Source organism: Cydia strobilella, chromosome 19 (assembly GCF_947568885.1).
Source record: "Cydia strobilella chromosome 19, ilCydStro3.1, whole genome shotgun sequence".
In the NCBI taxonomy this organism is placed as follows: Eukaryota; Metazoa; Arthropoda; class Insecta; order Lepidoptera; family Tortricidae; genus Cydia; species Cydia strobilella.
The window spans coordinates 1,026,489-1,039,121 of record NC_086059.1 but is presented as its reverse complement, the minus strand read 5'-3'; the positions used below and the strand labels follow the sequence as shown (position 1 = coordinate 1,039,121).

Below are 12,633 nucleotides of genomic sequence, written 5' to 3'. Positions count from 1 at the left end.
AGGTGCAGTTGCCCAAAACGGTTAAAAGGTGTAGAAGTGGTGGTTATAGTATGGAGGCTGATGAGAGAGTGATTTAGCTAAATTGAACAGTAAAAAGGTGGTTTAAATTTAGATGCCTCTAATTGGCCGCGATACAAATGATGTGGAGCGCTCCTATTGGTGTTTTAAAAAGGCCTCCGCATACTAAACGAGCCCGACGGCTGCGTTTAGCTACTGCTAGGAATATTTTTTATAAATAAAAAGTTGCGTTCGCAACAGTCTCGTATTGAGACCGAGCTGCAAGAATGCACCATTTAAAAATGAGACAATAGCTCAGAGCTTTTACAAATTGCGACACGAATAACTATATTGTCTGTCACCAGGCTGTATCTCACGAACCGTGATAGCTAGACAGTTGAAATTTTCACAGATGATGTATTTCTGTTGCCGCTATAACAACAAATACTAAAAACAGATAAAAATAAATATTTAAGTGAGTTACATACAACAAACGTGATTGTTTTGCCGTCGTTTTTGCGTAACGGTACGGAACCCTTCGTGCGCGAGTCCGGCTCGCACTTGTCCGGTTTTGATATAAGTAAGTACACGTCACCTGTCTCGGTAAGGGCTCCGCGCCGCCGTACCACAGCGCCAGCGCCCGCCACAGCGCGTCGGGGACCAGCTCGAAGTCCCGGTGCTGCGCCAGCGTCACGTCCTTGCGGAGGTGCCCGCCCTCGCCTGTGAGCGTTCGGACCTCAAAATATATCATTTATTAGTTAATTGGACCATTCGTGTACAGCATATCAGTGTCAGGCGATGAGTAGACATAGACCCCGAGCCATGTGTTTATGAGACCACATCTCCTGAATCCATCTACGGAGTGGTAGTTGATATTCACGAGGCTTCGTGTTACGACTGTTAAATTTAAGAGTTATCGTTTGAACTAGACTTATATTGACCGGGATATAGACCGTGATTACCTTTTGTATTATTTGTGAGCTCCCGATATTTCGACGCAGTTACATGCATCATGTTCACGGGTGACTCGTGACGCTGACGGTGACGGGTGACGTTCACCCGTGAACATGATGCATGTAACTACGTCGAAATATCGGGAGCTCACAAATAATACAAAAGGTAATCACGGTCTATATCCCGGTCAATATAAGTCTAGTGAAACTAACCGTGAATCATTCAAAACTCCTATTGTTTGAAGTTATTTTGGGTCATAAAAATCAGTTGTTGGATCGCGGTGCATTAGTTTTGAGCTAGATGATATGAATGTACGGGCTTACCTTGAGTGTATTAGGAGCCAGCAATCTCCTGTTATCGATGGGTCCCGGTGGCCGGGGTCTCGCCCCCGCCCCCGCGCCCGCGCCCGCCCCCGCCCCCGCCCCCGCGCTGCCCACGCCGCTGCTGGCCGAGCCGAGGGACGCGGTCTCCGCGCGCCATAATAATGATCCCATCGATTCTGTTCAAATATAAAGTCGTCGTCAATAGAACTTGCAGATAATGTAAACAAACCATTTTACAATTTTAAAACTAACACGTGACTTAATCGCGTGAAAATCGTGTTAGTTTAAATTTATTTATTTATTTATTTAATTTATTTAGAAACAAACAGTCTCTTATATTAATAAGTTGTTACAATATAGGATAATAGCCTTATACTAGACCTACAGTTTCCTAAAAAATAGTATGAAAACCATGTGACTTATATAAATACTAAATTAAACTAGAAATAGAAATTCCAAGTTGTCAAAACAATGTTACAACAATACTCTTTTATTTTAACAAAAATAAAACAAGAATGGAAAAATAAAACAAAAATGGAAAAATAAAACAAAAATGGATAAAAAATGGATAAAACTAAAATGGATAAATTGTAAACAAAACAAAAGTGAAATTAAAGTAAATTTTCTAATTAAAGCCTGGTAAAGCCTATTAATACACTTCAAGGTCAGGCGTTTGAAGGTACAAAACTTGTTATTGAAAATATCTAAATTTTGAAATTTATTATCATACATCCTGCAAGCTCTTCTAATGAAACCGTTTCTCGCGTATGAAGTTCGCCCGAGGTTCGTTGTAGGCTCGTTCGTATGAGCGTAAATTAGTATAAACCATTTTACCTTCATTACTTCGTAATCTCGATCTTTAAAAGGACACCCCGTGACCTTATCGACAGTCTGTATACTTAAATATTTTATTTATATAATTTTTTAGTTTGATTAAATGTTAATCATAAATATTTCAGAGAAAATAACCTTCGTAAAATCAAAGATAGATATATAACTCCGTAATAGATGGATACAGTCTAAGGAAATAACGTGCCTCGAAAATCAAGAAAATTTGATTCTCGTTAAGAGGGCGCTACTAGCTTTGGCCTACTGTCGTATAGATGGCGTTGACGGTTTCGTTTATTATTTAACAATTTTAACGCCTATCAGTGAAAGAACATGGGTCAAAATCATAAAAATAATGAATGCAAATAAAAAAAATCATTTATCCAAATTTAAATACATTTTATCGTATTTTTATAAATCTTCATTTTTAGTTTTAAAGTGTGTCGACAGATTGCAGTGAATTTACTGGGGTTCCAAAATTTACTATGACAGTACCGCTCTAGTATAAGTTCCTCTATGGTAAAATGTTAGGTTATGTGTCAAACATTAACAAAATCTGTTATATTTGTTTACATTATTTGCAAGTTCTATTGACGACGACTTTACACGTCTATTGTTAAAGAAGTATATTTGTTATATCGTAGTCCTTATGATCTTTATTAATGTTTTACTAATCGTATATTAAAGCCTAATAAAACGTCGAACCGAATCACGAATTTACTAAAGAAATTTGCGAATTTTGTGCAGTTCTTACCAAGCAAAATCTATTTGAAAACAGCAATCGAGTTTAGTTTGCATTCTAACTCGATTATAAATATTATAATATAAGTTTTCAGGGTTTGAAATTATCCAGATAATAATAATCTTTGATAATTATCGCGATAATTATCCGATAAATATCGGATAATTATCCCAGGTATTATAAATATTATAATATAAGTTTTCAGGGTTCGAAATTATACAGATAATTATAATCTTTGATAATTATCGTGATAATTATCCGATAAATATCGGATAATTATCCCAGGTATTATAAATATTATAATTATAAGTTTTCAGGGTTCGAAATTATACAGATAATTATAATCTTTGATCATTATCGCGATAACTATCCGATAAATGACTATCTATTACTATGACTATGACTATGGTTGACTGGTAGAGAATGCTTATAATGGCATTCAGTCCGCCTGTTGTACACTTTTATGTGCAATAAAGTTTAAAATAAATAATAAAATAAATAAATAAATATCGGATAATTATCCCAGGTATGGATAGTGCTACATTTATTTTCTTTAAATTCTTTGATAGTAAAACTAATAATTGGGGCGTTTTTTGCTATGTACAAATAAAAACTGACCTAATATTGATTAGTTTTTTTTATTAATTCAATTAAATTTATTTATTTAAGACAACACTGGCCCATAACGTTTAGTAACAATTAAGATTAAAAACTAAGTGTTAGTGGAACACAAAAAACAGAAAGCGACAAAACAAAAACAGACAGCAATAAAATTCTTATTAACCATTGAAATATAAAATAATTATCATCTAATAAACTAATTATATTTAATACATTTTAGACTTTTATCAAATCGATAATTATCAGGCATAATAATCAAGATAACTATCATTGAAAATTATCCTTTTGAACCCTGATAAATTGTAATACGACCCCATCTGTGTAAGTTTAACGAGACATCCTTTCAGCGGACTACCTTCATATACACAGAGTAATGGGTCATAAGCGTACCACGCAAAATAGGCGCAATATATGACGTCGAATTGCGGAAACCAAGCCCGCGAAAACCTATAAGCGTACCACGGGCAACGCCGATCACGACAGACAATCCGTTTTGTGGCCCGTTCAAACTCAAACTCAAAAAGCATTTATTTCAAGTAGGCTTAAATAAACACTTTTGATAAGTCATACATAGCTTACAAATAAAATATAATAAATATTAATTAAATGAAATTGTTAACAGGAAATAAAATTAGTAACAATTAATAAATTGATAGAAAATCAGTTCAGGACATTTGTCTCAGGTTTTACCTGTGCTAGTGGTGGTGAGGGACTCGTCGCAGACTATACCTGTGCTAGTGGTGGTGAGGGACTCGTCGCAGACTATACCTGTGCTAGTGGTGGTGAAGGACTCGTCGCAGACTATACCTGTGCTAGTGGTGGTGAAGGACTCGTCGCAGACTATACCTGTGCTAGTGGTGGTGAAGGACTCGTCGCAGACTATACCTGTGCTAGTGGTGGTGAAGGACTCGTCGCAGACTATACCTGTGCTAGTGGTGGTGAAGGACTCGTCGCAGACTATACCTGTGCTAGTGGTGGTGAAGGACTCGTCGCAGACTATACCTGTGCTAGTGGTGGTGAAGGACTCGTCGCAGACTATACCTGTGCTAGTGGTGGTGAAGGACTCGTCGCAGACTATACCTGTGCTAGTGGTGGTGAAGGACTCGTCGCAGACTATACCTGTGCTAGTGGTGGTGAAGGACTCGTCGCAGACTATACCTGTGCTAGTGGTGGTGAAGGACTCGTCGCAGACTATACCTGTGCTAGTGGTGGTGAAGGACTCGTCGCAGACTATACCTGTGCTAGTGGTGGTGAAGGACTCGTCGCAGACGACGTCGTCCGGCCTGGCGCGGCAGCACGGCCCGTCCCCCGCCGCGTGCGCGGCCCACGCGCCCCACCACTCCGACGCGACGAGGTACCAGAACTGGCCCACGGAATACCCCCGTTGGACGGAGCGACGTAGCCAGCCGAGTACTGTGAACAAAATTTATCATTTTTAAGTCCACAAAGCGAGCAGGGACCTATCCTCAGATCCTGAAACGATTTTTAAATATATTCCTGTAATCTCTCTTCTTTTGTGTGGCAATAAATGTTTTCTTATTCTTATAACTATACCCTTACAAATTTGCTATAATATCTAAATTGTGCAATTTTGCAAAAAAAGTAATCAATAAATAAATAAAACTCCTTTATTAATTTTTTTTTTTTTAATTGACCAAATTTTCATGATGACAGTGGGTAATGGTTATGGTATTTGCTACTTAGCGCTAATTAATGCGTTCCATTTTACGATATATAGTAATGTCATGTATTTTGATTGGGTAGTTATTCGAATCTGTTTGATGTTTATTTTATAAGCCAGTTGAAGGTAGATCGAATCGATGACTGCTCATGACCGTATGCGCAAGCTCGTTCGTCGTGATAAATCAGAAATACGTTTTAACTGTCGATTTGTATGCTCAAAACCCTCGCCGCAGCCCCTACAGCATCGACTCGCCATTGGAGTGTCGGTACCGACCAGCTGTTCGCCGTGCAGACGGGGCGAGTCGGATTTCGATTGATTCGCTTTCACTGTCATTATATTATGAAATAAAACTATAAAAACTGATTATATCGCGTATATTGAATTTATAATACATCCCGACGTATCGTGTAAAGGGACGTCGAAACGTCGGGATGTATTATAAACTCAATATACGCGATATAATCCGTTTTCATAGCTTTATTTCATGAATAACTATCGCGGTAACCGAAGACAATATTATGTCATTAGATTGTTAAATTTCTATTCAAATACAATTAAGGTTTAAAGATCTTTATTTTCTCAAAAAAATTTACATTTCGCTTAATGAGAAAAAATTACATAAAATACAATATATCGTGAATTACAAGAGCATCAAAAGAGCAATTTACATTAAATGAAAGTACTTACTATTATATCTATAATTTCCCTACTCAAGGGCGATTGTACTGTGGGAATACCAAAAGAACAGTCATTGTACCTCTACAACTGTTTGTTCAGCATTTGAGGCTTTCAGTTACTTACTTATTAACGAAAACTCACCTATATCCCTCTCCTGATGTTTACACTGCGGCCTTAGACCAAGAACAATATGGCAGACTTCGAACAGTAGTTGTAGGAACGGTGCTACTAAATTGTCTGCACTCTCTACGGCCCAGATCATTGTTAATACTGCTACATCTCTCTTTGTCACTCACCTATATCCCTCTCCTGATGTTTACACTGCGGCCTCAACCCAAGAACAATATGGCAGACTTCGAACAGTAGTTGTAGGAACGGTGCTACTAAATTGTCTGCACTCTCTACGGCCCAGATCATTGTTAATACTGCTACATCTCTCTTTGTCACTCACCTATATCCCTCTCCTGATGTTTACACTGCGGCCTCAACCCAAGAACAATATGGCAGACTTCGAACAGTAGTTGTAGGAGCGGTGCTACTAAATTGTCTGCACTCTCTACGGCCCAGATCATTGTTAATACTGCTACATCTCTCTCTGTCACTCACCTATATCCCTCTCTTGATGTTTACACTGCGGCCTTAACCCAAGAACAATATGGCAGACTTCGAACAGTAGTTGTAGGAACGGTGCTACTAAATTGTCTGCACTCTCTACGGCCCAGATCATTGTTAATACTGCTACATCTCTCTTTGTCACTCACCTATATCCCTCTCCTGATGTTTACACTGCGGCCTCAACCCAAGAACAATATGGCAGACTTCGAACAGTAGTTGTAGGAGCGGTGCTACTAAATTGTCTGCACTCTCTACGGCCCAGATCATTGTTAATACTGCTACATCTCTCTCTGTCACTCACCTATATCCCTCTCTTGATGTTTACACTGCGGCCTTAACCCAAGAACAATATGGCAGACTTCGAACAGTAGTTGTAGGAACGGTGCTACTAAATTGTCTGCACTCTCTACGGCCCAGATCATTGTTAATACTGCTACATCTCTCTCTGTTACTCACCTATATCCCTCTCTTGATGTTTACACTGCGGCCTCGACCCAAGAACAATATGGCAGACTTCGAACAGTAGTTGTAGGAACGGTGCTACTAAATTGTCTGCACTCTCTACGACCCAGATCATTGTTAATACTGCTACATCGCTCTCTGTCACTCACCTATATCCCTCTCTTGATGTTTACACTGTGGCCTCAACCCAAGAACAATATGGCAGACTTCGAACAGTAGTTGTAGGAACGGTGCTACTAAATTGTCTGCACTCTCTACGGCCCAGATCATTGTTAATACTGCTACATCTCTGTCTGTCACTCACCTATATCCCTCTCTTGATGTTTACATTGCGGCCTCAAACCAAGAACAATATGGCAGACTTCGAACAGTAGTTGTAGGAACGGTGCTACTAAATTGTCTGCACTCTCTACGGCCCAGATCATTGTTAATACTGCTACATCTCTGTCTGCCACTCACCTATATCCCTCTCTTGATGTTTACATTGCGGCCTCAAACCAAGAACAATATGGCAGACTTCGAACAGTAGTTGTAGGAACGGTGCTACTAAATTGTCTGCACTCTCTACGACCCAGATCATTGTTAATACTGCTACATCGCTCTCTGTCACTCACCTATATCCCTCTCTTGATGTTTACACTGTGGCCTCAACCCAAGAACAATATGGCAGACTTCGAACAGTAGTTGTAGGAACGGTGCTACTAAATTGTCTGCACTCTCTACGGCCCAGATCATTGTTAATACTGCTACATCTCTGTCTGTCACTCACCTATATCCCTCTCTTGATGTTTACACTGCGGCCTTAACCCAAGAACAATATGGCAGACTTCGAACAGTAGTTGTAGGAACGGTGCTACTAAATTGTCTGCACTCTCTACGGCCCAGATCATTGTTAATACTGCTACATCTCTCTCTGTCACTCACCTATATCCCTCTCTTGATGTTTACACTGCGGCCTCAACCCAAGAACAATATGGCAGACTTCGAACAGTAGTTGTAGGAGCGGTGCTACTAAATTGTCTGCACTCTCTACGGCCCAGATCATTGTTAATACTGCTACATCTCTCTCTGACACTCACCTATATCCCTCTCTTGATGTTTACACTGCGGCCTTAACCCAAGAACAATATGGCAGACTTCGAACAGTAGTTGTAGGAACGGTGCTACTAAATTGTCTGCACTCTCTACGGCCCAGATCATTGTTAATACTGCTACATCTCTCTCTGTTACTCACCTATATCCCTCTCTTGATGTTTACACTGCGGCCTCAACCCAAGAACAATATGGCAGACTTCGAACAGTAATTGTAGGAACGGTGCTACTAAATTGTCTGCACTCTCTACGGCCCAGATCAGGAAATCTTCTTGCGTTAATGCGGTGTCTACCGCGATTAGATCCATACTGTCTATTTTATTTTCAGTTTTGTCCTGAAAAAAATTACAACAAGTTCAAAAAGGATACAATAAAACACCCCAACTGATATCTTTGAAGTCAAAAAGGTAGCCACAACCGAAGCGCATTTTTAGGGTTCCTTACCCAAAGAGTAAAAACGGGAAACTATTACTAAGACTCCGCTGTCCGTCTGTCTGTCTGTCACCAGGCTGTATCTCATGAACCGTGACAGCTAGGTAGTTGAAATTTTCACAGATGATGTATTTCTGTTGCCGCTATAACAACAAATACTAAAAAGTACGGAAACCTCGGTGCGAGAGTCCGATTCGCACTTGGCCATTTTTTTTTACTATTAATAAGACGTGAAAACGTCGAATATTTTCTGTGAGTATAAAATACCTGTTGAGTTGTGGAAAGGAACCCTTAAGGCTTCGGTTAAATTTTTTTAGTTTAAATAAAAGCGTTGTTATTGTAACTACAGTGTCCTAGTTTCTTTTATACAATATTCCACATTTTAAGACCCTACAATAACTTGTAACAGCCCCATAAACTCGACCCACTTGCCTGCCTACATCAATCAAGTAAAAAATTTAGTTTGGAAATACCTGTATCTGCTTCGAAGCATCAACTCCATTCCCCGGTCCGAGTTGAAACACTGGCTTCTTCCCATTCTTAGGCACGTTGGTCACAAGCTTGTCTCTCAAATTCAGTAAGACTACCTGAAATAGAACATAATTAGTTGTAAACTGAAATAAATGTCATATTATCTCTATATTATTCTATACTAGCTGTTGCCCGCGACTTCGTCTGCGCGGACTTACTAACAGCAGCTAAAGCAAGCATAGCGCCTGGAAAAAATTTCATAGCAATTATTCAATTTGAGCATATTTTGCACACAAATTAGCAGACACTTCATTAATTATCACAATTCCACCCCGCTTTTTACCTTCTTAAGGGATGATTTTCGGGATAAAAACTATCCTATGTCCTTCTCAGGGACTCAACCTATCTCTATGCCAAATTTCATCTAAATCGATTCAGCGGTTTAAGCGTGAAGAGGGAACACACAGACAGACAGACATACTTTCGCATTTATAATATTAGTATGGATTATTCTGAATCTGACATATTAATTATTATTATTGTATTCATTATTTAAATTTATTGGATTTTGATTTTATTGTTGAAAGTTTTGTTTTTATTTTTAATGTATTTACTAACACATGACGATGGTACTAAAAATATTGTATGGAATCTTGAATGTTCTGAAATAAAGATATTTTATTTTATTATAAGGGGCGCCGCCTGCAGGAGAGGGGCCACGACCCCCGCTCCGGGTCGTTCCTGGCGCAGAGGTTGTCAATTGCGGTTCAATGCGGAAACGCAGCGAGCGTGATGGGCACCTTTGCGTCGGAAACGATGCGGGGTGGGTTATTCGAGTAGTTTTTTATAGGTTACTTTAGTTTTATTTATAGTTAAGGTTTTTTTTTAAAGATTATTTTTAGTTCTTAGGTATTTTTTTAAGTATTGTGCAAGATTTAATTTAAAGATTTAATAATCTGTAATTATTGTTTTATTATATACTAAGAAAAAACAAATTAATGTTCTAATACTTCTAACAGTATTGATTGGCAGCGCCATCTCTCTCGCTAGCTCGGAATCACATGGATGATTCAGTTAGTAGTTGAACTATACTGTTCTACCTTAGTGATGGCCAGGGGGCGCCTTAGCCTTCAGTAACAAGTGCATATACTTGGAAAATTTCGACCTATGCCGCTGTGGCCCAGTGGCCGAATAGCACAGGCACCTGCCGCGGTAGCAGAGGACGCTGGTTCGATTCCAGCCTGGGGCACTGGAAGCCTGGTCACTTTTTCTAAGTATTTTCTGTTAATAATTTAATTTGTTCTAATACTTCTAACAGTATAGGGACGGAAAGGGATAGATATAAAAGTTACCTCAGGGTCAAACCCCTTATCCCCATCATCATCAGAAGGCGTCGAGGCCCTAGAGCTCTGGTTCCTCAAGTGCTCGTTGGCGACCGTGCAGAGTATGTCCGCCATATCGACTAGCTCTCTCTTGTTCAGCACGCCGTCTCTGTCTAGGTCGAAGATCTTGAAGCAGACTGAAAGAGAAAGAGATGTTTGAAATGTCAAACTTTGACAGCCAAAATATAAAATGTATTTATATATGGATAAATGTTTTTTTTATTTGCATTAATTATTTTTATATGATTTTGACCCATGTTCTTTCACTGATATGCGTTAAAATTGTTAAATAACAAACGAAACCGTCAACGCCATCTATACGAGAGTAGGTCAAAGGTAGTGGCGCCGTCTGATCGAGAATTAAATTTTCTTGATTTTCGAGGCACGTTATTTCCTTAGACTGTATCCATTTATTACGGAGTTATATCTATCATTTCTATGAGCGTACAAAAGGAAATAACTGGGGCCCGTTTATCAAAAGCTTGTAACTTGTAATACAAGTGGAAGTCCCTTTTTGTCAGCTTTTGTTAGAAAGGGACTTCCACTTGTATTACAAGCTACAAGATTTTGATAAACGGGCCCCTGGAGGCAGACTAAAGGCAAAACCTTATGTGGTTAATACATCCATACTAATATTATAAATGCGAAAGTCTGTCTGTCTGTCTGTCTTTCTGTCTGTGGTTCCCTCTTCACGCTTAAACCACTAAATCGATTTAGATGAAATTTGGCATAGAGATAGATTGAGAAGGACATAGGATAGTTTTTATCCCGAAAATCATCCCTTAAGTAAAAAGCGGGGTGGAGTTGAGATAATTAATGAAGTGCCTGCTAATTTGTGTGCATAATGTGCTCAAATTGAATGATTGCTATGAGAATTTTTCCAGGCGCTATACTTACTTTAGCTGCTGTTACTAAGTCCACGCAGACGAAGTCGCGGGCAAAAGCTAGTTAAGTATAATTCAGCTAGTTTTAATAAAACAAAAATCTTTCAACATAATTCTGGCGACATCAAAAGGATATTATCAATTGATTTAAATGCTACTTATTTATCGATTTTCTTAAACGTTATTATATTATAATTGTTTTATATCTTACTGATAAATAAATAAAATAATAAATAATATTATAGAAACATTCTTACACAAATTGGCTAAGTCCCACGGTAAGCTCAAGAAGGCTTGTGTTGTGGGTACTCAGACAACGATAAATATAATACCTATACAAATACTTAAATACATAGAAAACATCCATGACTCAGGAACAAATATCTGTGTTCATCACACAAATAAATGCCCTTACCGGGATTCGAACCCAGGACTATCGGCTTCACAGGCAGGGTCTAGTGCCAGTAGGCCAGTAGCAGGGTCCACTAGGCCAGACCGGTCGTCAACTGATAGAATCTTCCTTATCATTGCAATACAAGATTCAGTTTTGAATAAGTATGATTGTATAAGATACATAGATAAACTATTTATACGTTTTTGCCACAATACAATATTAAAAACCGGCCAAGTGCGAGTCGGACTCGCCCACCAAGGGTTTCGTACTTTTTTAGTATTTGTTGTTATAGCGGCAACAGAAATACATCATCTGTGAAAATTTCAACTGTCTAGCTATCACGGTTCATGAGAAACAGCCTGGTGACAGACAGACAGACGGACAGCGGAGTCTTAGTAATAGGGTCCCGTTTTTACCCTTTGGGTACGGAACCCTAAAAAGATGGAAAACGTCCTACAATAAGATAAAGATACTCACACACGCACAGACTAAAAAGTCTTTTGTATGTAAATATCAGTTGGAAGCAGGGACCGGCCCGCTATTCCTTATCGGGGTTTTATAAGGGTATTGCATAAGGCTTAACTCACCATACCCTTTGCCAGACGAAACCCTTTGTCTTGCTTTTAAAAACCCTTATATAAAGCTACCACATTTGAGTAATCGGTAGCCCAAATACCCTTACAAAACCCTTATCATCCGCTCACCAACAGGTTAGCCTTCTAAAGGGCTTCCCTTTTAGCATATAAGCGTGCTAATTTAAGTCGTCTACCTTGTTCATAAAGCACACATTACTTCGAATCCGAGCGATCGTCGGCGGCGACGGCGGCGTTCTTTGACTAGGCACGTATTTTCTTTCCTTTTCATACACTACCGTAGATATATACTAATCCTGTCTCTTTCACGCAAAGGGAAACCTTTATAAAAAGCGCTTAAAGATAAGGGTAACCCTTATTAAGAGCTAGCCTTATTTTTGGTTAGCTTTTCGGTAAGGGTTAGTCAAAGGTAAGAGTAAGAATGGGCTTGCAGTTCAAAAGGGAAAGTCTTTCAATGTGTTAGCCGTGTTTAAGTGTCGCC

The 12,633-nt window shown here is 39.0% G+C and overlaps 1 protein-coding gene across 1 annotated transcript in view; it reads right to left on the bottom strand.

The window, feature by feature from the left end:
• The window catches only part of LOC134750322 (ubiquitin carboxyl-terminal hydrolase 32), a 67,713-nt gene that overhangs the window by 38,818 nt on the left and 16,262 nt on the right, over nt 1-12,633 (bottom strand). The window contains exons 5-10 of the mRNA XM_063685486.1: nt 10,252-10,418; nt 8,902-9,015; nt 8,139-8,331; nt 4,702-4,878; nt 1,275-1,450; nt 593-733 (exon numbers count right to left, since the gene is read on the bottom strand). Of these exons, the coding sequence (XP_063541556.1) occupies nt 593-733; nt 1,275-1,450; nt 4,702-4,878; nt 8,139-8,331; nt 8,902-9,015; nt 10,252-10,418 (968 nt within the window). The remainder of the gene's footprint in view (nt 1-592; nt 734-1,274; nt 1,451-4,701; nt 4,879-8,138; nt 8,332-8,901; nt 9,016-10,251; nt 10,419-12,633) is intronic.